The 25470-nt window shown below is 41.2% G+C and overlaps 1 protein-coding gene and 1 long non-coding RNA gene across 2 annotated transcripts; both read right to left on the bottom strand.

The window, feature by feature from the left end:
• Positions 1–5439: 5439 nt before the first annotated feature.
• Positions 5440–6534, bottom strand: LOC145103947 (uncharacterized). The gene is made up of 3 exons (XR_013706949.1): positions 6423–6534; positions 5701–5752; positions 5440–5572 (listed from the first exon to the last, which is right to left on the bottom strand). It is a non-coding gene; the product is annotated as an uncharacterized LOC145103947 (long non-coding RNA).
• Positions 6535–7666: 1132 nt separating this feature from the next.
• On the bottom strand, positions 7667–9901 carry LOC145133747 (BTB/POZ domain-containing protein). Its single transcript, XM_079068715.1, has 2 exons — positions 9469–9901; positions 7667–8330 (listed from the first exon to the last, which is right to left on the bottom strand). The coding sequence occupies exons 1-2, from the start codon at positions 9754–9756 to the stop codon at positions 7848–7850; spliced, it is 771 nt and encodes a 256-aa protein (XP_078924841.1). The 5' UTR covers positions 9757–9901; the 3' UTR covers positions 7667–7847.
• Positions 9902–25470: the final 15569 nt, after the last annotated feature.

Here is a 25470-nt window from a genome sequence, read left to right as displayed (position 1 = left end):
ACGACAGCTCCACCTGCCGCTGTCGTTCGTGTTGCAGATTCGGTGAGTTCCCCACCCGATCTCGTCTCCTCCAGAAGGAGTCCACGCTTCATCTTGTCCTCCGTCTTCGTGGAGGTATGCAGATCTTCGTTAAGACCTTTTACATGGAAGACAATCTTGTAACAACGTAAATTTTCAAAACAATTTTTCTCATTTTTAAATCATATTTTCAATCATCAAAAACAATAACAACAAATTGTATCCAAAGTCATCATAACAAACAAATCCCAGAATCTCAAAACATAGTCTCTATAAGTGTGTACGGATCATGTCGGCGCCTTCCCGCGATCCTCGCTAGTACCTGAAACACATAACACAACAACTGTAAGCATAAATGCTTAGTGAGTTCCCCAAAATACCACATACCACACATACGCCTTTCCAGGCCATAACTCTGTAGGATCTTCCGATCCATGTGTCTCAGGGGACTTCTGTCCCGAATCCTGGTAGACCTTACGGTCCTACCCGTGTCGACCTTCCGGTCCTTAACCTCCTAACCTTCCGGTCCATATCAACCTGACCTTCCGGTCCTTACCATACATAACATACATAGCACATACATATCACATAACCGCATATAGCACATACATCATAGCATACAAGACCTTCCGGTCACACATAGGTACCCTTCCAGGTACAGTATAGTGAGAAGACTCACCTCAAAGAAGTCGGATAAACTCTCGTGCTCAACGTCCCGACCTAGCCTCCTCCTATTATTCAAATAACATTCCCGATCAATATTCTCTCATAGCCTCATCGCTACAGATTGGGTAGAAGGCCATTCTACCCTTCCCTGAACTCTCTTGAATCAGTCTTGACCAGAACCCTAAGGTCAACGAAAGTCAATGGTCAAACCTTGACCGACTCATCGAGTGCACATGGGCGACTCGGCGAGTCCATGCGGGTTCTCTGAATCCTTCTAGCCTCTCTTGGCTTGTCGAGTCATCGACCCACTCGACGGGTTCCACCTGTCATGAATCGCGGGGCAACCCCGACTCGACTCGTCGAGTCCACTTATGGACTCGGCGAGTTGCTTCCATGTTCTTACTCAAATGACCTTCTAATGTCAGATCTGCTTCCCTAACTATCAGATCTACCCTTCAAGTGCTCAAAAGTCACGTAAAGGTGCAACCTTTACGTGCATGCAACCCACATCGAGACATAAATGGAGAAATAACTCTAAGGATGGCAACCTAGTCTCCAATCCTCCATGAACAAGCATAAAGCAGAAAGAGGAAGGTTCTCTGGACCTCTATGGGTCCAGATCTGAGGTCTAACCCAGCAAGGAACCATGAGCTCAACTTTTCAAGCCTTAAAAGGTTAAAGAAAACCCTAAATCATAGATCTTAACCCAAAACAGAAAGGAAGTTCCATTTGATACCTCAATAGTGTAGATCTGAACTTGAAAACCCTGGATCCACAGCTCCCTTGACCTCCTCTTGTTGGAAACCACTTCTCCTTTGCTAAAGCACTCAAGAAATGGTGAATTAGCCTTCCTCTTGCACTACAAGCTTTCTCTCTGCTCTCTAGGGTTTCTCAGGGGTGCATTGGCCGCAAATGGAGGCTATAAAGGCCTTTAAATAGGGCACATACCCTGAGAATTAGGGTTTCCAAATACAGCACGGACTCGCCGAGTCCACGCATCGACTCGTCGAGTCCTTCATTAAATCAGGCAAGAAATGTGCGGTCCTACTCGGCGAGTCTGAGCGCCTACTCGCCGAGTCCCTCTCTAAAATTCAAGATAAATACTTAAAATAAGATACCTGGGAATCCGGATGTTACAATTCTCCCCCACTAGAATCAGACTTCGCCCTCGAAGTCTTGCTCCTCAAACAACTCTGGATGCTGCTCCCGCATCTCCAACTCCGGCTCCCAAGTCAGCTCGGATCCTCTCCGATGTTGCCACTGGACCTGCACCAGAGGCACTTCCTTGTTCCTCAGAACCTTGATCTTCCGATCCCGGATCGCGATTGGTCTCTCAGCATAATTCAGGCTCGCATCCACCTGAATATCCTCCAGCGGTACCACCGCCGACTCGTCGGCTATACACTTCCTCAACTGAGACACGTGAAAGGTATCATGAATCTGGCTCAGCTCCTCAGGTAACTCCAAACCGATAAGCTACCTTACCCACCCTCGCAGTCACCCTGAATGGACCGATGTACCGGGGCCCCAGCTTGCCCCTCTTCCTGAATCGGATCACTCCTTTCCAAGGAGATACTTTCAAGAGTACGAAGTCTCCCACCTGGAACTCAAGCTCGGATCGTCGTCTATCCGCATAACTCTTCTGATGACTCTGAGCCGTCAATAACCGCTGTCTAACCTGGTGTATCTGCTCTGTCGTCTGAAGCACTATCTCGGTGCTACCTATCACACGCTGCCCTACCTCTCCCCAGCAAATGGGAGTCCGACACCTCCTCCCATACAACAGCTCGAAGGGAGGCATACCGATACTCGAATGGTGGCTGTTGTTGTAGGAAAACTCAGCCAACGGCAAGCACGTGTCCCAACTACCTCCGAAGTCCAACACACATGCTCGAAGCATGTCCTCGAGTGTCTGAATCGTCCGCTCACTCTGCCCGTCCGTCTGTGGGTGGTAGGCGGTACTGAAATGCAACCTCGTACCCAACTCCTCGTGAAACTTCTTCCAGAACCTGGAAGTGAAACTTACATCTCGATCTGACACAATCGAGATCGGCACCCCATGTCGTGATACCACCTCCCTCACATACAACTCTGCCAGCCTCTCCGCAGAAGAGCTCTCACTGATAGCAAGAAAATGCGCGCTCTTCGTCAGCCGGTCGACGATCACCCAAATTGCATCGACACCCCTCGCGGTCCTCGGCAATTTGGTGATGAAATCCATGGAAATTTGTTCCCACTTCCACTGGGGAACCTCAAGCGGCTGCAACTTGCCATGCGGACGCTGGTGCTCGGCCTTAACCCTGCGACAGATCAAGCACCTCTCAACAAACCATGCTACATCCCTCTTCATACAGGGCCACCAATAGTCCTTCTTCAGGTCCAAATACATCTTAGTGGCCCCGGGATGGATCGAGAACCTCGATCGGTGCGCCTCCTCCATCAAAGTGGTGCGCGTCCCGCCTGCATACGGCACCCAAATCCGACCCTGAAAGGTCATAAGCCCATGACTATCGGTAACAAACTCAGGTACCTGCCCAATCACCCGCTCTCTCTTGCGGTTCTCCGGTCTCACGGCCTCTGCCTGGGCCTCCCGAATGGTGTCCAACATCGGAGTCATCACTGTCAATCGCATACAAGTGTCTCGAATCGGGGCACCCTCCGCCCTACGACTCAGCGCATCAGCTACAACATTAGTTTTGACCGGGTGGTACAGGATCTCACAACCGTAATCCTTTACCACGTCCAACCATCTCCTCTGGCGCATATTCAGATTGGGCTGATCCATCAAACACTTCAAGCTCTTATGGTCCGTGTATATGGTACACCGAACCCCATACAAATAGTGACGCCAGATCTTGAGGGCGAACACCACTGCCCCCAATTCCAGATCGTGGGTGGGATACCTAGTCTCATGAGGCTTCAGCTGCCTCGATGCATACGCTATCACATGCCCCCTCTGCATAAGTACTGCACCCAACCCCGATATCGATGCGTCACAATACACCACAAAATCCTCCATCCCTTCCGGGAGGGCTAACACAGGGGCTTCGCATAACTTCTGGCGAAGTGTCTCAAACGAGGTATGCTGCTCCGGACCCCATGAAAAAGCAACACCCTTCCGGGTCAACCTGGTGAGAGGCACGACGATCTTGGAGAAATCTCTGATAGTAGCCGGCCAAACCTAAAAAGCTCCTGATCTCGGTGGGTGATCTTGGCACCTCCCACCTCATAACCGCCTCAATTTTGGCCGGATCGACCAAAATCTCATCCTGGTTAACAAGATGTCCCAAGAACTGGACCTCCCGTAACCAGAACTCGCACTTGGAGAATTTGGCATACAGCCTCTCCGTCCTCAATACCCCGAGGATCTCTATCAGATGCTCCTCGTGCTGCTCTCTAGATCTCGAATACACCAGTATATCGTCGATGAATACGATCACCGAACGATCCAACATCGGTCTACACACCCTGTTCATGAGATCCATGAACGCTGCTGGTGCATTGGTGAGCCCGAAAGGCATCACCACGAACTCGTAATGCCCATAACGAGTCCTGAACGCCGTCTTCTGGATATCCTCATCACGCACTCTCATCTGATGATATCCAGACCTCAGATCAATCTTGGAGAACCAAGACGCTCCCTGCAACTGATCGAACAAATCGTCGATCCTCGGTAATGGGTAACGGTTCTTGACCGTCAATTTGTTCAACTCCCGGTAATCAATACACATCCGGTGTGAACCATCCTTTTTCTTGACAAAAAGGATCGGTGCTCCCCAAGGGGAACTACTCGGTCTAATAAACCCCTTCCCCAGCAGCTCCTAAAGCTGCGAGGATAACTCCTACATCTCTGGCGGCGCAAGGCGATAAGGCGCTGCCCCCGGAACCAAATCAATGCGGAACTCCACCTGCCTCTCGGGAGGCACACCCGGCAACTCTTCGGGAAAAACATCCGGGAAATCACGCACTATCGGAACGTCATCGATCGAACTTGGCCTCCCAGCGGCCTCTCGTGTGTCCATCACATAGGCTACAAACCCGCTGCAGCCCTGCTGTAAACTCTGTCTTGCTCTGGCGGCGGAACAAAACGCCGACCCATATCGGGTACCCTCGCCGTACACCGTAAGTACTCCCCCACTAGGGTCTCGTATCGTCACCAACTGTCGCTCGCAGTCTATAACAGCCCCAAATCGGCTCAACCAATCCATGCCCACTATGACACATACGTCCCCCATTGAAATCGGGACTAGATCTATCGGGAACTCAACACCGAAGATCTCGAGTACACATCCTCGAATCACATCCGTAGCATACACTGCTCGCTCGTCAGCTATGGAAACTCGTAGAGGTCGACTCAACGCCTCTCGTCGGCTACTGATGTGCCGACTAAACACTATCGACACAAATGATCGACTCGCACCCGAGTCGAATAACACTAAGGCATGTACAGAACTCACAAGAAAAGTACCTACGCATATCATAATATAAGCACAATATCTCAACTCAGCATAAATAAATAAAGAATACATACCAGCCACAACATCGGGCGCTGCGCGGACCTCCTCCGCTGTCAACTAGAAAGTTCTCCCGCGAGCCTTCGGTGCCTCGACCTTTGCTGGCCGAACCTCGGTAACCCTAGCAGCAGGTGCAGACCCCTGTGCTAATCCCTGATGTAACTGCGGGCACTCGGCCTTCCGATGGCCAGTCTGGTTGCAATGAAAGCAAACCATAAACCCCTTGGGGAAATCCTTGGCGATATGCCCCTCCATGCCACATTTGTAGCAAGCACCCGATCGACAGACCCCATCATGTCCCTTGCCGCACTTTCCACAAGTGCGGCCCTTCTGGCCTCCGGATCTCCGGTCCATATCAACCTGACCTTCCGGTCCTTACCATACATAACATACATAACACATACATATCACATAACCGCATATAGCACATACATCATAGCATACAAGACCTTCCGGTCACACATAGGTACCCTTCCAGGTACAGTATAGTGAAAAGACTCACCTCAAAGAAGTCGGATAAACTCTCGTGCTCAACGTCCCGACCTAGCCTCCTCCTATTATTCAAATAACATTCCCGATCAATATTCTCTCATAGCCTCATCGCTACAGATTGGGTAGAAGGCCATTCTACCCTTCCCTGAACTCTCTTGAATCAGTCTTGACCAGAACCCTAAGGTCAACGAAAGTCAATGGTCAAACCTTGACCGACTCGTCGAGTGCACATGGGCGACTCGGCGAGTCCATGTGGGTTCTCTGAATCCTTCTAGCCTCTCTTGGCTTGTCGAGTCATCGACCCACTCGACGGGTTCCACCTGTCATGAATCGCGGGGCAACCCTGACTCGACTCGTCGAGTCCACTTATGGACTCGGCGAGTTGCTTCCATGTTCTTACTCAAATGACCTTCTAAGGTCAGATCTGCTTCCCTAACTATCAGATCTACCCTTCAAGTGCTCAAAAGTCACGTAAAGGTGCAACCTTTACGTGCATGCAACCCACATCGAGACATAAATGGAGAAATAACTCTAAGGATGGCAACCTAGTCTCCAATCCTCCATGAACAAGAATAAAGCAGAAAGAGGAAGGTTCTCTGGACCTTTATGGGTCCAGATCTGAGGTCTAACCCAGCAAGGAACCATGAGCTCAACTTTTCAAGCCTTAAAAGGTTAAAGAAAACCCTAAATCATAGATCTTAACCCAAAACAAATGGAAGTTCGATTTGATACCTCAATAGTGTAGATCTGAACTTGAAAACCCTGGATCCACAGCTCCCTTGACCTCCTCTTGTTGGAAACCACTTCTCCTTTGCTAAAGCACTCAAGAAATGGTGAATTAGCCTTCCTCTTACACTACAAGCTTTCTCTCTGCTCTCTAGGGTTTCTCAGGGGTGCATTGGCCGCAAATGGAGGCTATAAAGGCCTTTAAATAGGGCACAGACCCTGAGAATTAGGGTTTCCAAATACAGCACGGACTCGCCGAGTCCACGCATCGACTCGTCGAGTCCTTCATTAAATCAGGCAAGAAATGTGCGGTCCTACTCGGCGAGTCTGAGCGCCTACTCGCCGAGTCCCTCTCTAAAATTCAAGATAAATACTTAAAATAAGATACCTAGGAATCCGGATGTTACAACAATCACCTTGGAGGTTGAGAGCTCCGACACCATTGACAACGTTAAAACCAAAATTCAAGATAAGGAGGGGATTCCACCTGATCAAACAGAGGTTGATCTTTGCAGGGAAGCAATTGGAAGATGGGCGAACTTTGGCTGATTATAACATCCAGAAGGAATCCATTTTGAACCTTGTTCTTCGTCTTCGTGGTGGTGATCTCCGTAAGTTGAAATAGATAGCTGTGTTAGTGTTCTTTTGATATGGGTGTTGACTGATTTCAGTGGGATACTATAATAGAACGATTTTACCCTGTTTTTTATGTTTGATGTGTTTAGTGTTTATTATCTGATCTTCTATACATGAATGTTGCTAGGTTACTAAGTATTTTTGTGTTATAATTTTCACAGGTAAGGGAGAAAGACAAAGTTGGGTGTATGAGAGAGAGAGAGAGAGAGAGAGAGAGAGAGAGAGAGAGAGAGAGAGAGAGTGTGTGTGTGTGTGTGGGCCCTTCTTACTTTTTTAATTATTAAAATAAAGAAATTAATATTAGATTTAAATAGAAATGAAAGAAAAATGGAAAATAAATACCCCAAGGGTAATATAGTCATTTCACAATTTGGAGGGACAAAAAACGCAATGAAACTAACTCAAAATGACCACCAATCCAAAAAAGTCATGGTTTGGACTAAAACCCAAAAAAATGCATACCACAGCCACCATTTTTGTAATTTTGTCTTTAAGTTTTAATTAATTTTTATTAAGTTTATTTTTTTATTTTTGTAAATGAAAAATCCATTAGCTATGCCTATAATTAAATAACGTATAGCGTATAGTCAAAGCTATAAGTATAATATAAAAAGTTAATGTGAAAATCATTTCATTACTACATGGCAACAAAACATGATAATCAAATGTAACAGCTCATCCCAATACTTTTGCTTTATCAGCTTATCTATTCCTTCGTCATGGATTATGCTAAAAAAAAAAAAAAAAAAAAAACAAAAACAAAACAAAACGGATACCATATACTCATGTAACAATCTAACGACGTTTTACTACCTTATCATCATGGCTATCAGCAGCAGCAGCGGTATTAACTTGTTTGGACAAATATGCTTCATAAATTTCCACAACAATCCGTGGATCTTTCTCCACAAGCTCCATGTATTCTTCACGCTTACTTACCTTCTCCATGTTATCCAAAATTATCGATAATGAGGCATCAAGCAAGTTGTTTGCATTATGCTGATGAGCAAAGGAATAGCTTAAAAGCGAACTCTCCCAGTTCAGTTTTGAAATCAAGAATTTCTCACAGTAAATCTTGAGATGTTTTACTTCATATTTGTCAGCCAACACTAAAAGATCACATGCCATTTCGTCATCAAGACATGCTTCCGCTGTATACAAATAATTCACAAATGCACGCAGAGCATCATATGATACATCGCTTATTTTGATGGTCCCACTCAGGCTTTCTTCCATTTCGGTTTCAAGCATGGCTCGGAATACTGGCGAACGACTCGTCTGTTCATCAAAATAATATAAAATCACAACCAATTCGTCTGTATAAACAAAACATTAGTACCTTTCTCTTGTTTTTCAACTTACGTTTACCTTTTTATTTTGGTGTGCAAATTGCGGAAAAGACAATGTACTTTGCCTTTTTTCTACCGATATGGGCAATGTACCTTTTATTTTGACCGAGTTTGACCAAAACCGACTTTTTGGTTGTTTATCAAAAACCCTACCCTATAGCCTTTTACAACACTGAGATAAAGTATGTTGTTGTTTCTTGCAATTTGCCCTATATTATTAGCCATTGTTTCTAACTTTGCAAATATAAATTTTCATTCTTTTGCTTATAAAAGACCAAAATTGCCCTCACATTCCTATATCCATATGAGCTCTTAGGTCAATACTTGTGGTCTGTGAATATGGTCTACACCGCATGGTCTCTTTGCAGATATATAACAATAAATTAGTAGGATTAAAACAGAAAGCATATCATTCACTTAACACCAAAATGCTTCATGGATTTAGACATTACAATGCCACTTCACTTAACACCATAGTGCTTCATGAATTTGTGAAAGCATATCATTCACTTAACCAACCCTGTAGTGCTCACCAATCACCGTCCTTATTTTCATCAGCTGAATCCATGCAAGAACTAAATTACTCATTGAGCATAACTTCATCAAAAGCTCATCTTTCCAGTTTGAATTCCTTAAAGTGTTGACTGTCTATGTGTTTATATCTTGATTCCAATTTATTCATGAAACTGGAAAGATCAGATTGAATTCCACAAACTACAAAGATAAAAGATGTAATTACTTTTAGATCCGTACCCAGGTAGCCTTAAGGATCCTTATATTTCATTAGGAAATTGAAAAATGAATCTTAATCCATATTCGTTGAACAAACCCTAGCTACTCCCTCATTTCCTTGGTCCAATTTGAGGCGTGAAGGACAATTCAACCTTCAAAATTGAATTAATGACTACACTGTCCACTTGTCCAGACGGGATTCTAACCACATTATACCTAACAAATGCTAGGCTGCTAGCACAGTACCAGATTGGATCATGATCACTTGGTGAATTTGAAATTATTATGTTTCTACAGCAAGTCTAAAGTGGATTAATTTCGGATAAATCACTGACCAGAACGGCCTTATTGGCTGGAACAGGAACAGAATTAGCCACAGGTTTGCCGGAATCTTCATCAAAAGCCACCAGAAGTACGTCGGTGAAGCATGGGGTTGTAGATCGGTGGTAATGGTGGGAGCGGGAGTCCACAGGGGACCAAAAACGGAGAAAGTTAACTTTTGATTTTAATTCTTCGATCTCACGCTTCAGTTCTTCCTCAGTCTCGCTCGCCTCCTCGTAGCACTCTCTGCACGTGCCGGCGTCAGCAGCGCCGTACTCATCTTTGCAGGACACACACTTCATCGTCTCCGATGACGTTGACTGCTTTCCGACTTTAACCTCTCCTTAGCTTACGTTGGATAGCGGCGGCGGTGGTGGTGATGATGGTGCTGCTAACGTGCATTTCTATAAGATTTAAATCTGTGGTGGGTTTCGTCAAGTTGTCCAATGTAAAAGAAAAGTGGGCCATTCGGACTGCATTGCATCATCTTATCGCATACGGATTTAATTTTTTTTTTTTTTTTCAAAAGGGATAATGACTAGAAAAGGCATTATACATTTTTTGATTTGTATCTATAATTTTTTTTTTATTTGTCATTTCAACTTGTATAACTCGACGTATTGAGTCTTTATGACCGGCTATTACAAATAAACCGGAAAAATGATTTAATACTATAATATATTTCTCACTTTGTACACATTTGGTCACTAAGTTTTTTTTTTGTTCGTATTTGCCTTTCAACTTGTTTAACTCGACACATTCAGTCCTTGCCTATTACAAGTAAACCGGAAAAATGAGTTAATAGGATAATATATTTATCACTTTGTACACATTTAGTCCTTAATATTTTTTTCTGCACATTTAGTCCTTATTTTTTTTGTTGCAAAATAAGTCATTGTTGTTTTTGTACACATTCAAAACTTATGAACGGTTTCTTTAGGTTTTTTCTCACAACATCCTACATAAGACAATCATTAATGAGGTGTTCGGGGTTGTTCGTGTTTATGGCAACTGCAACCTCAATTGTTTGGCGCTTAGGTATTGTGTTATGAACCTTTTAACTTCTTCTTACGATCTCAGATTTTAATGATCTTTATATCCATATGTTCGTATTTGAGTCTACTACAATTTTATTTTAGATTACTCATGTTAAAAAGTAATATGTTTTTACTTACGATTTTATACAAAAATGTTCATACATACATTTATGAAGAACACATGTATATAAAGATTGTAAGTAAAATTATATTACCTTTTAACAGGAGTTATCTAAACGAAAGTTGTAGTAGACTTAAATGCGAATGTATGGTTATAAAAATCGTTAAATTTTGAGATCGTATGAAGAAGTTACGACATTCATAAGACAATACCTAAGCGAAACACAAGACCAAAGCAACAAAGTAGTTGAGGTCGCGGTAGCCACAAACATTAACCCCGCATACCACATTAATGATTGTCCCACGTAGGATGCCGTGAGAAAAAACTAAAGAAATTGGTCATAAATATTGAATGTGTACAAAAACAAAAATGTCTTATTTTACAAAAAAAAATATATGAATGACTAAATGTGCAAAAAAAAATATTAATGACTAAATGTGTACAAATTGAGAAATATATTACCCTATTAAGTCATTTTTTCGATTTACCTGGAGTAGCCGGTCATAAAGACTGAATGTACACAGTTAAACAAGTTGAAGAGGCAAATATGGACGAAAAAAACTCAGTGACCAAATGTGTACAAATCGAAAAAGTATATTACCCTTTTAAGTCATTATTTCATTTCAAAATGGTCTATATGGTTTGTGAATATTACAAATTTAATCTAAACTTTTAATTTGTATCCATTTTGTCTATATGGTTTTCAACTTTTGTGTAATTGATCCAGGTGGAAGATGGGGTCTAAATTATGGATGAGCAGCGGTTCAGATCCGGCTTGAATCGAACCGCGAATCGAAAACTGATTTACATAATATCATGGACCAAAAACCGGATCGGGTTAGATGTGCCTGTTCCAGTTCTGGTTCCCCACACTGGTTCTCGGTTCTTGGACCGGTTTATCGCAAGTCGTAAAGTGGCTTTAACAATACTAAAAGGGTACAATGATCTCATAGATGAACTTGAAGTGATGTTTGAAATCAAATGGAAGCTTCCATTAAAAATCAATGATGATCCATCACAGTAAGCAACCAGGTTTATTATTAATTATTTTTTGGTATTAATATTTACTAATTTATGAAAGTTTAAATACATGCAGTTTCGTAAAATGGTGAACAGATTTTGATATGGTGTAAAGCAAGCAAACAAAAAAAAGGTGAGAAACCCTTTTTTGAACAAAAACCTCACACAATGACAAACATGTAACTTCAAAACAAGGACAAAGTATGTGAGTTTATAAGTACGCGACTTCATAAACTGTCGACGAAAGCCAAAGAAAAAAAAAACACATGGACCAGTTTTGCAGATTTATCAAAGTTAAAATATATTATTTAAGTCAATAACAAGATATATATGGCCTTATATCGGTGATTGACAAATAAAAAGGTCATTATCTATATGACGCAATTTATCTCTAATATATGACGCAATACAATCCAAATCCAAATTCAAATGGCCCTATGTTTCCTTTCATGCTTTATTCGGATTAATTTTTGGTCCGAAAAGATTAATGAACCGGCTATTACAGGTTGACAGGAACCAAAAGAGCATGTCATATTTTAGTTTAGGGACCCATAAAGCCTGACAAAAATTTTAGGGACTCAACGGGTAAACCCTAGAAAGTTCTTAGGGCATTTGTGTCATTTTCCCTTTATTTTATAAAAAAAATAGACGTGATAATAATTTTTAAAATAAATAAAATATATTAAAATACATAAAAGAAAATTCTCTACAAAATGAGACTAATGTTGATATATTTTTTTGATAATTTTTTAAAAATAAAATAGTGGATTGAGTTGGATTGCTAATATGGATAAAAGTTCATGGTCACTTAGGTTGTGAATGTAAGTTGTGAATGTGGAAGATGGAGAAAATAGTTTTTTAATAGATATTTGGGATGAGTTGGGTTGCCAATGAAGGTAGTCTTACCGACATACTTCTCGTGGTCTGCGACAAAGATCCACACAATTCTACGCCCATCCACGCCAACAAGGCCGTTTTGGTCGACACCCGATTATTCAAGTTTCTTTTAATGCTTAAAATACAATAATTTCATAGTTTCACATCCAAAATACAATGTTTTGAATGTTTAATATCTAACGATTCAACTTTATTTAATGAATATAAACTATGGATTATGAATATAAACTGAACTAGGATTCGTTCTAAAATTTTGGACTCTATTGGTATATGTCATGTTCTATTTCTAACATTTAGGTAAACTTTTCTTCCTATATAACATTGTATTTTGAAAAACCTTCACAATTATAGCAATCTCATTCAAATATCTACGTGTATAATTGATTGGATTTTTCAAAGTAATTATGAAAAAAATAAAAATCTCAAGTATAATGCTACAATTAGGTAGATTTTTCAAAGTACAATGCCTTAATATATAACATCTTAATACCATGTTGTAATAGGAATAAATCAAAGCAGGATGCTATACTCCAAAAATAAATCAAAATATGTTGTATCTTGCATTTAGCCCTAAAACTAGTCGTTATTAAAGCAAGTATTAGTTTTATTATCATATGTTTACAACTCCTGCATCTCAGGTGTTGCCAATCGGTACGACGCTTTAGCAATTGAGGCCGCTCCCGGAACCAAGTCGATCCTGAACTCAACCTGCCTCTCAGGAGGCACACCGGGTAACTCCTCCGGAAATACATCAGCAAACTCTCTAACAACAAGTACATCCGAAACTGAAACCTTTTCCTTAACCCGAGTCTCAACCACATACGCAAGATAACCCACGCACCCATGTTGTAGATACTGTCGAGCCCTGGAAACAAAACAAAAGGCTGGTCCAATCCTAGTACCCTCTCCATGAATAACTAGTTCTCCTCTACTTGGCATTCGAACTACCACTTGCTGACCCTCGCAGTCAATCATAGCCCCAAACCTGTTCAACCAATCCATCCTTACTATCATACACACATCCCCTATGGGAATAGGAATCAAATCAATCGAATAAGGCACCCCAAAAATCTCCAAGATACAACCCTGATAAACACTCGATGTCGAAACCCCGTGTTCGTTGGCAATAGAAACCCACAACGGACACTCTAACTCGCCAAGATTCATATCAAAACTCCTACTGAATGATTGAGATACAAAGGACCGACTCACACCCGAGTCAAATAGCACAAGAGCAGGCAAGGAGTTCACTAAGAAGGTACCTAACAGAATTATAAACATAAGCATACCATAAAAAATAACTGACAAAATAATAAATGGAAACATACCATTAATGACGTCCGACGCCGCCCTGGCCTCCTCTGCAGTGAGCTGGAAAGCATAACCCCGAGCCCTCGGGGGCTCCGCCCTACCCTGGCGTTCATCTGTAATTCTAAGGGTAGTAGTAGATGGCGCTTGTACAGGTCTGGCGGCAAGTAAGGGATATTGGGCATTCACATGGCCCACCTGCTCACAGTGATAGCAAATCCTACTGCTCAGCGGAGGATCCTGCTGACGACAGTCATTCACAAAGTGTCCCTCCCTGCCTCAGTTGCAGCATTCAGAAGAAGAATACCGACATACATCATCATGATCCTTGTCGCACTTCCCATAAGTGCGACCCTTCTGACCTCCAGATCTCGAATCAGCGGGTTTGAACTGCTTCGTTGTTAGCTGTGACTGAACGGGAGCCTGTATCAACTCCCTCGTCAAAATCTATATCTCAATCTGCCGCCTCCTCGCGGCATCCTGAAGCTCGGCGAGGGAACCATAACACTGTGTGGACACGAACTGCCGAATATCCGTCTTGAGCATGCTCAAGTACTGGGTCAACTGAGCCTGCTCCGAAGTAGCAGACTCAAGGCAGAAAAGAGCCCTCTCAGTAAACATTTTGGTGATCTTCGTCACCGTCTCAATAGTCTGCCTTAAATCCAAATACTCATGGCCCAACCTCTCCCTCTCCACCAAAGGGACGTATCTCGTAGGGAACATCTCCGAGAACTACTCCTAAGTAACAGCACCTCTCTGCTCAGGAGTGTAAGCATTAGTCACCAATCTCCACCAATCCTTCGCCCCCAATCTGAGAAGGTTCAGGGCGCAGTTGACCTTCTGGTCTGCAGGGTAAGAACATGTGAAGAAAAACCCCTCCACATCAGATAGCTACCTCATCGCTACAATCAGGTCCTTGACCCCATCAAACTCCGGGGGCATCGTATTGTCGAAGACCCGGTACTGGTGTAACGCTCGATTCCAGGTATGAAATTATTTTCAAAATTTTCATGGATTATCTTTGAACACAACGTGTTGAAGCCTCAACACGACGTGACATCAGGACTTTGGCCTGCGGAGTTTAATGAATCAACACGACATGTTGTGGTGTCTCAACACGGCGTGTTGGCGGCAAGGAAGGAAACCCTAATTTTTAGGGTGGTGCGCCCTATTTAAAGGCCTTAAGTCCTCATGGTTGGCCTCCTTACCAGCCTCCATTGTCACTAAAACCCTAATTCGTCCCTTAAGCTTTCTTGGTGGTGTTCTTGAGCCTTGAGTGGATTCTTGTGATTATTTTGCTCATTTCTAAAGGAAGCTTTGAAGATTGAAGGTGCTTAACTTGGAAGGAAGATTATAGATCCAAAATCTCTCCACTTGTTGCAGTCCCTTTGACGTATCAAGTTTTAACCTTGGCTTATAAATGTTTAGATCTCCTTATTTCATGCTTTTGGTCCTTTTTGGGTTGATGATGGAGTAAAGTCTTTTTAAGGACTTGTCATTTCATATCTGAGCTTGTCTTGACCTCCTTGAGCATAAAGGTGCAAGCTTTATGAGAATAGTTGGTCCCATGCATGCATTAAGTCCCTTTTTAAGCTTAAGAGCTTCATTTAGGCATGCATAAACGTAAATTTGGCAGCTTTACGTGGTTTTCCAGCTCAAGGAGGTCATATCTAGGTTCTAAGGCTTTGTCTTCATGGTCAAGGTGCTTATTGGTTAAGCCTTTGCTCTATCAAGTCTTATGGTTGGGTTTTGGACCCTTTTTGGTAGTCCCGAGGGGTAAAGTGGGAAACTTTACCCTTCTAAGTCTCAATTGGGTTTAGATATGAGCTTGGGAACTCTTGGAGTCGAAGGAAACAACTTGTTGTATTAAGTTGTTGGAGCTCGAGGAAACACGACGTGTTTTCAAGGAAACACGATGTGTTGGCTGGGATTTTCCCGCTTGTGTCGATAAAGGGGAAACACAGCGTGGTCAAAGGGAAACACGGCGTGTTGGTTCAACATGGACTGTTGACCTTGACCTTTGACTTTTGTCTTTGACCAAGTTTGACCTAAAAAGGGGTGTGGAGGTATTTCAAATTTTATCTAAGGAATTGTTACTGTTTAGGTGTTGGGTAGAGCTAATATTCAGAGTCAGGATCTATTCATCTATCATTCAGATTTGGAGGTGAGTTTCCTCACTGGGTTTAGAGGGTCTAAGGCAACAAGGCTGACCCTCGATTGGTTATGTTATTATACATGTTGTCTATGTGATACTTGTATGTGCTTGTATATGTATGTTTATTGGGCGGGGCCCGTTATTCGAGTGTGGGTGGGGCTCGTATCTCATTGTTATTCGAGTGTGGGCGGGGCTCGTATATCATTAGGTGAGGCCCGTTATTCGAGTGTGGGCGGGGCCCGTTATGCGAGAATGGGCGGGTCCGTATCTCATTGGGTGGGGCCTGTTATATGATATGTATGGTATGCGGTATTCCGGGAACTCACTAAGCTTTGTGCTTACGGTTTGTAGTTTATGTTTCAGGTACTTCCGGTTCCAAGAGTGTGACAACCCGAAAATTTCTACCTTGTAAATTCAATCCAATCAACCAAAAGTCAGACTTATTTCTATTACCTTTTAGCCTTGTTAAAGGTCATTTTAATGAGTTCTAAGCCTAGTACACTTAAGGATTTGATGTTGAGAAGTGTTAGCTTAGTATTAGAGGAATGAAATCGAACCAGAAAACCCCGCAAACTGTGTTCACGGCCGTGAACCCAAGTGTGGCCGTGAACCCCTCCCATATATATGCCTTTCGGATCCGACGGACAGTAGGATGTGTGCTTTCCGCTTCATTTCCTGTTCCTTTTTTGGTTGTGGGCTTAGAGCAGATTCACACAGTCTACTATCTATTCGATCTTAGCTATATATATGTCTTGTATACACCAAGTAATCATAAGGAGTATCAGGTATGGGTCAGGTCATAGCATACAAATTCAGTATACCGTTTTCTAGTAAAAAACATACTTTTCAAATAGAACATTCAGTAGGCTAAACTAGAAACTCATCCGTAAAAGGGTTTGATAAGCATTATTAAACCAGTATAACTTAAAGGACCTTTAGTGGTTAATTCTATAATACCTTAGTTTATACATCCGGGTTATATATAATTAATACCCGACAGGTAGTTGGATGTGTGTTTTCCGCCTTACTTCCTGTTCCTTGTTTGGTTGTGGGCTTAGGGTAGATTCACACAATTAACTGTCTGTTCGATATTAGATTATATATAGCTAGTATAAACTAAGTGATTATAGAAGGAACTATTGTGGTTACCATTTTTTACTAAAGGAAATATATGATTTTCTTAAAGAATGTTTTCATCAAATATAAAGAACTATTACAGTTAACTCCGTAAGTACCAAATGAATACGCCAGGGTTATATACAATGAAGATCTAACAAACAATGAGATGTGTGACTTCCGCCTCATTTCCTGTTCCTTGTTTGGTTGTGGGCTTAGGGCAGATTCACACAATCGATTGTCTGTTTACTCTAAATTGTATATAACTTGTATCCATTTAGTACTCATAGAAGGAATTGTAGAGTCATTTTTACTTATCTTTCATCATATCAGAAAATATAGGATTTTCTGGAGGAACAAGCGAACTTTTCTAAAAAGAACTTACAGTTTACTTTGACACTAAAATACTTATGAACTCACCAGCTTAAATGTTGATCTACTCTTTCAAAATAACTTGTATTCTCAGGGAACTAGTAGACAGGTGCGCGCTCAGGGATTCAGAAGATGGAGCATAGTAGCTTCATGTCTTGTTTTGTTATTTACTTGAAGTCAATCTTTTATGAATCACATACTTTGTAAAACACTTTAATATTAATGCAATGGTTGCTTGTTACTTTGATTACTATGATGCATGTGTTGTGATACTAAACATGACGTCCTCCGCCCCCGAACGTTTCCGTCGTTCCGGTTTGGGGGTGTGACAAAGGGGAAGAGCTCGGGTTGACTGCATCACACACACCACATGGATTCTGTTTATGGGACATACTCTGATTTTTATGATGTTTGACATACTTGTTTTATTGAGTTTTATGAATAATGTTTTGGAACACTATTTGTACTTAAATCAAAAATGAAATTTTTGGGTCATAATTTTTGGATGTTACAAGTTGGTATCAGAGCATTGGTTTGAGGGATTCGGGTACACTTTCGGGTGTGTATGAACTCAAACTGAGGATTTGGTAAAACTTTTCAAAAAGAAAAATAAATTCTTAGAAGGAGTTTTCTAAAATAAGGAAGGGTGTGGAGCATGCAATCATCTGAGCTCACGTAAGTTATCCCAAATTACCCATACATGTTTTATGATATGCATCGCACACATCACATGGATTCTGTTTATAAAACATACTCTGATTTTTATGATGTTTGACATACTTGTTTTATTGAGTTTTATGAATAATGTTTTGGAATACTATTTTTACTTAAATCAAAAATGAAATTTTTGGGTCATAATTTTTGGATGTTACAAGTTGGTATCAGAGCCTTGGTTTGAGGGATTCGGGTACACTCTCGGGTATGTCTGAACTCAAACTGAGGATTTGGTAAAACTTTTAAAAAAGAAAAATAAATTCATAGAAGGAGTTTTCTAAAATAAGGAAGGGTGTGGAGCATGCAATCATCTAAGCTCAAGTAAGTTATCCCAAATTACCCATACATGTTTTATGATATGCTTCGAATTGTGAATCTGTGAATCGCATGCTAGATTAGGGCTAAGGATCTAGGAGATATGCATTTGTATGCATGTTGTATGAGCTTATAGAATTGCATGCTAGTATTGATCAGTCAGTGATAGGATGACCTGGTTAGGTTATGCTTGGTTCTGTTACTTGATGCTCGAATGCTGCTTGCTTTGTGCTTTTAGGAGTTTTAACTAGCTTCAGCTAACTAGTAAACGAATATGCTAAGTTACATATTATGGGAACTAAATAATTTTAGAGGTTTATGTTTTAACTCTATTGCGCAACTCTTATTTGAGTCCAACCGTTATAGTGTGAGACCTCTCATTCGAAGAATTATCTAGTTTTTGTAACATGTAATTGTATTTGTGGGCTCGTTAGAGGAAGTTAGCAGGAGTTCCTTCTGCAGATGATGACGGAGAGTGGTGTGGAGTTTGCCCTAGGAAAACCTAGGATGAGATCTAGTCTGGGAGTCTTATCTACGGGGGAAATTGTGTGGGATATAAGTAACTTGGTTGAGTTAAGGCACTTCTTGAGGATAGTACAGATAGATGTGGAAAGTAGTATGGGCTCGTACTACTGGAAGCAGAGGATCCGTATTCGATTCAAGAAGGGTTGCGATGAAGCCAGGGAGTTTGTGGAGTTGTGATTCCCCCATGTTTATTCTCGATGTGTATTCTGATGGTTTGTATTTGTATATTTTCAGTATGGTGGTATTGCGAGGCAGACCGGTTGGCAGTTCCGGTGTTGGGGAGGGCTCGGGCTCAGGTTCTTGAGCCGAGCAGCTTGATGACCAGACGAGGGAGTTCATCTCGTCTGAGATTACGCGCAGTATCCTTGAGCAAACTCGTGTGATCTTTGGCACAGTCAAGGAGGGTATTATGGAGATTCTTGATGAGCGGTTGAGCGCATTTCGCGCTGAGAATGTGGCTTTGGTAGGGACGCGTTCTCTGACTTTTAGGGATATTCGGGCATGTGGAGCACCAGATTATCATGGGGTGAGGGACCCCATTGCAAGGAGTAGGTGGTTAGCAGATGTTGCTAACGCCTTCCGTACCAGCCGTTGTCCTGAGGGGGACAAGGTCAGACTAGCTTCCTGCCTCTTGAAGGATAGGGCACGTGATTGGTGGGAGGAGGTAGGACGTGATGTGGGTGATGATGTTGTGGATTCGATGACCTAGGGTGGTTTCTCGACCAGGTTCTGAGATGAGTTCGCACCGGTGATTGAGGTGCAACAGTTGTCGCGAGAGTTCCAGGATCTCCACCAGACTACTAAGACGGTGGCTGAGTTCACCGCTATGTTCAGGGAGAGGGCACTTCTGGTTCCGTAGTATGTGGCGGAAGAGGAGATGAAGAAGGCCCGGTACCATGAGATGTTGAGGAGTGACATTCGGCAGTTTGTTAGCCGATCCAGTTGTAAGACGCTGGAAGACATGATAACGAGGGCTAGGGAGAGGGAGCTTAATCTGGAGATGGAGAATAAGAGGAAGCCATATTATGGTCTAGTGTTGAGGGTTCGAGCAAGAGGCCCAAGGTGGTTGATTCGAGAGGGAAGGGTCAGCAGGGCCGAGGCAGGTGCGGCAGGTCGCACGAGGGGGCATGTAGGGTGGGTGGTTCTGGCTGCTTCAAGTGCGGCTGGATTGGTCATGTCAGCAGGGATTGTACTGCTACCACCACCATCACCCTGATATTTGATCGGATTTGTTTGAAGTGCAATAAGAGGGGCCACAAGAAGGCCCATTGTCCGAGTTTGGCTGTAGCAGGACCAGTATCAGCACCCACTCTTGCGACTCTCCGAATTACTGACGGCCGCCAGGGCCGGGCAGATGCGCTTGTGGCGAAGAGCATGGATTTCCAGCTGACGGTGGAGGAGGCGCGTGCAGCTCCCGATGTTGTAGCCAGTATGTATCTTCTCTTTATATCTTTATTTATATTGAATTGTCTGATTATGTTTATGTGTTTTATTTTTGGATAATTCCTTGTGAATGGTATCTCTGCTTTGGTATTGTTTGATTCGGGGGCTACCCGATCATTTGTATCTCTTGCGCTTTGCAAGAGGTTTGTTGGAGCTCCGGGGGAGCTGGATTGTCCTTTGGATATCGAGATTGCTGATGATAGGTCTGTTCGAGTTGAGAGGGTTCATCGAGGTTGTACCCTTTAGTTATTCAGCGAGTAGTATACGGTTGACTTGGTTCCAATTCCTCTACGTGGGAACAAGGTTATTGTGGGCATGCATTGGTTGAGCCCTAATGGGGCAGTGATCGACTATGAGCAACAGTTAGTTCGGGCTCGGGACCCAAGTGGGGGAGAGTTGGTGATTCAGGTTGAGGGATCATAGCGTGGGCCGATTATGTGTTCTGCAGTGAGGGCCCGACGTTATCTTCATCAGGGTTGTTCGGGTTTTATCGCCTATGTCATGGATACTCGGGATAAGGGTAAGGCGACCGTGGATGATGTGGCGATCGTGCGGGATTATCCGGATGTGTTCCTGGAGGATTTTCCAGGGGTACCTCCTGAGAGACAGGTGGAGTTCATGATTGATTTGGTTCTATGTGCGGATCCGATAGCCAAAGCACTGTATCGGATGGCTCCTCCCCAGATGCAGGAGTTGTCTACACAGTTGCATGAGCTGTTAGACACGAGATTTATTCGGCCGAGCAGTTCGTCTTGGGGAGCATCGATTCTAAATGTGAAGAAGAAGGATGGGTCTCATCGTATGTGTATCGACTACCGAGAGTTGAATAAGGTAACAGTGAAGAACTGTTATCCCCTCCCGAGGATTGATGATCTTTTCGACCAACTTCAGGGTGCATCTTGGTTCTCCAAGATTGATTTGCGATCGGGTTATCATCAGATGCGGGTTTGGGATGAGGATGTGCAGAAGGTAGCTTTTCGGACTCGATATGGTCATTATTGTTAGATTAGGTGTCTAAGTCCATAACTATAATTGATATGTATTTGACCAGAGAGTAGCATGGTCCTTTTGGGTTGCATTCACCAGGGCAATTTGATAAGATGGATATTTGATAAAGAGGTTATTTGTGATTTATTAATATATTATAAGTATAATATATTAATTGAAAAATCATATTATTTAATTAGTATTGATCAAGAATTAATTTAGAATTAATTTAGTGATCAAAAGAGACTAATTAAATTAACGGGGACTGATTATGTAAATCAATGATACATATGGTTTGGGCTATTGATCCATGATGGACTAAGTTTATGTGAGAGTCCATGAAGAGTTAGTCCATATGAGTTATTGGATCATAAGCCTAAGTGTAAGAATTAGAGTTTACATATGACTCTTGGAATTCTACACTATATATGTATTCCCTAAACCCTAAAATCGGTACAAGTGTATTCCATGAAGAATATTGTCGTTTTTGGTGTGTCTAACCTCTCTCTCAAAAGCCTTTTATTTGTTCATGGTGTGTTGTGATTCCATTAGAGGTGCAACATTTGAGGCACTAAGCTCTTGAAATGCCAAAACTCTACAAGCTACAACAAATAGGTAATTATCTAACTTGTTTTATGTTTCAAATATCAAGTTGTATGCTAGTTATAGGTTTCATGCTTTGGATATTTTTTTGTTGCATGTATAATTAGAGAAAACTTAGATCCAAAGCATTAGGGTTGTATGTGCACCATAGGGATGTTAGAGTACATAAAACCCAACAGTGGTATCAGAGCCATGGGTTGTTTTCTGTTATATAGATGCATTGGTTATTTGTTCAAAGCTAAAAAAATTGAAAAATTGTTGTCTGTATAGTGGACTCGACGAGTCCTATGATATGACTCGACGAGTCAAGCACAAATTAAGCAAACTCGACGAGTCCAGTATCTGACTCGACGAGTTGGATAGGCTGGTTGCAGTTTTTTGGGATTTTTTTGCCAAAATATGGATTAGGATCATTACCATGAACTGTTTTATATCATAAAATCTGTTTTTTCTGATATGGAAGTGATCAACCTCATCCAATTAAAAGATAAATTGTCAGATCTTGAGATAATTACTAGTTTATATGATAATCTAGTTGTTTGTAATTCTTTGATTTGAAGTTATCTTGCTATAAGAGTTGCATTAGGTCAAATTGGTAAAAAGATAAAATTATGATTATTTTATTAGGTTAAAATTCGATCTAAATGTTTTAAAGAAGTTACAAAATTTGCCATCAAGTTTTGGAACTCAAAAGGTTTTTTTAAAGGAGTTACAAAACTTATCAAGTTTGGAATCAAAAGGTTTTCAAGAGTTACAAAACTTGCCCTCAAGTTTTGGAAATTGAAAAGTCTCATTTATGAAACATTGAATTCTAAAAAACCTAGTAATTTGAAAAGGTGCAACTCTTGGGTTCATAACTTAAAAAATTAATTAAATAGTTTTAATTTTGAAATTTGTATTTAGAACCTTGATGTTTCCTTTGAATAGTTCAAATTACACTCTTATGGACTTTATTAAACCGATTAAATGTTTAATTAAAAGAGAAAGTTAATAAATCCATAATCATAGGGTTTAAAGTTAATTAAATTAAAAGTTTAATTTATTAATTAATTAAACCACCGAGTATTTTAAATGTGTAAAACACACCCTTATACCGTATAAAATTAAAAGTCTAATATATTATATATGTATAAGTTAAAAGTTAGTCTTACCGTTAGTAGGCCTCATTCACGAAACTGATCTATAAGGGGTGTTTAAGGAAACGACCTGTAAAATGACTGTCATTGGGTATACATTCTTACCCACCACACCATTGACCAGTGGAGGGTCGTTAGCCGAACGGGTTTGATAGGACACTTAAATCCTCATTAAAAGTATAATGAAATACAAAGTAACTAAACACTTTATAAATTCCCAATCTTAGTTACTTTACGAAAATGTGAATTTGATGCTAACCCATGAAATTTCACATTGCACCTTATTGGTCAGTTAGTGGAGCGTGTGTGGTTAACCGACACACTAATGTGGACTAATGAAGGATGGAAATGGGTTTCTCGTAAATTATCATTGATTAATGGAGCGTGTGTGGTTAACCGGCATATTGATTAGGTGATTAATGACATCGAGAGTAAAGCTAATTTGCATGGTTATTCACACCTTTTTTGTGATCCTCGGTATCTTAGTCACAAACTTGAAGGGCATAATCGAGATTAAACATGCCATTGAAAAGTTCAATGAATCTCAAAAGAATCTAGGAATTTCAATTCATTTAAAACATAATATTCATTTTCGTTTTTCATGGTGGAAATTGGTAAATCGTCATTTACCTACCTTCAAATATTTTGCAACTGGATTACGACATCCCTCTTCCGAATTGCAGAATATTGTGTTGCGTCCTAGCCTTATTATTTTATTTGGGTGTTATATTAAGGACTTAAATCAATTAACTTGAATTTCTCCCTTGTAGATGTCTAGTTCTGACAACTATGGTCTTCCCGAATCTTATGGAAAAAGATTTCCTCATGAAGATGGTGTTCACATAAATCATACTTCACTTCCTCCACCTCCTCCAATTATTCTCCCTGACCCACGTGTTCGTCGACTTGAAAAGTTCAAGGTCACTCAAACCCTATTGGCAAGCAAACACCAAGATGGGAGGTCTGTGTGTGTACATGTCTTGGAGATGAAGTCACACATTGACAGGCTAGGAATGTTAGGTGTCATTATCTCGAGGAAGTTGGCTGTTGACTTGGTTCTTCAATCACATCCTAAGTCATATAGTGAGTTCGTTAAAGATTACTATATGACAGACCACGACGTGACCCTTATCGATCTTACTTATTTGCTTATTGTTGTTGAATCAGAAATGATTTGGCGCACTGGTAATGCAAATTTGATTGGAAGATCTACTTCCCAAACTTCCATGGACATTGACAATGGAAACATTGGAAGTCCAGAAAAGTCTTCTCTTCCCAATGGAAAGGGATCAGCCATGGTCGGACCATTAGACCAAATGGTAAAGAAAAAGGCTAAGTCTCAGATTGTCCCATGTGCCATTCCAAAAGAGTCTGTTTGTTACTACTGCCAATAGAAGGGGCATTGGTTGCGAAGCTGCCTTATTTACCTGAAGGATCACAAGGATGGTATAGTCAAAGTGTTTGACTCTTCTTCAGGTAAGTCCACTATCTAACTGTATTAATTTCCTATTTGAAGATTATTAATACATGATGTGATGAGATCACATTTTGATGTTTTGTAAGATCGAAGAAAAGAAAGGAAGCTTAAAGGAAAAGCATGTTGAGTCTGATCGCGAAGAGATGGATTTCGATCACATGATTTGATGATCAGAATTGTGAGCTGCTACTTAGGAGTTATGATAGATTGCTTAGAAATATGTAGTGACATAGTTTTCATTTGTAATTGCATTGTAAGAACAAGATTTTCTGTAATTTTAATAAATAAAGAAAATTTTGATTTTATTTTATTATATATTTCCTTGCAATGGCATTTGTGAAAATTGATGTTTGTATGTTTCTATTTTTAGCAATATGTATTTGATTCTTTTGTTTGTGGTAGTGTCTAAATTTACCAAATAAGGAAAGATTCTCATCACCAAGTTTCAATTGGACAGAAACTTGGAATCAAGCAACTTGTATTGTATGATGAATGAGAACCTTCGTCTTTGGGAAATTAAGACTAATTCATTGTTCACATGTATATGTGAGTCAAGTGAAGGACTAGGGGATCGGGTATACTTGGTTGTGCACTGGTCAGGTCCACCACGAAGAACAATAAGATTATTCTTCATGATTTACTAAAAGTTTAGTGAATATGATTATGCTTACAAGATTATGTATAATTCTGAATCATTGAAAAAGTTTCAATGTATAGCAGAACGAATAAGAAGAATCAATTAGGCAGAAAGATAAAAGTTTCTCCAATCTGAAAGGAAAGGAGAGTACTT

Source organism: Lactuca virosa, chromosome 1 (genome assembly GCF_052849685.1).
Source record: "Lactuca virosa cultivar CGN04683 chromosome 1, Lactuca_virosa_CGN04683_v6, whole genome shotgun sequence".
Taxonomy (NCBI): Eukaryota; Viridiplantae; Streptophyta; class Magnoliopsida; order Asterales; family Asteraceae; genus Lactuca; species Lactuca virosa.
The sequence above is the reverse complement of the archived record's forward strand: the minus strand, read 5'-3'. Positions and strand labels throughout refer to the sequence as shown.

Coding starts and splice junctions, on each gene's coding strand:
- LOC145133747 (XM_079068715.1), bottom strand. CDS start 9,756: ATGAAGTGTGTGTCCTGCAAAGATGAGTACGGCGCTGCTGACGCCGGC. Junction 8,331..9,468: donor CAGCCAATAAGGCCGTTCTG/GTCAGTGATTTA, acceptor TTTGATGAACAG/ACGAGTCGTTCGCCAGTATT.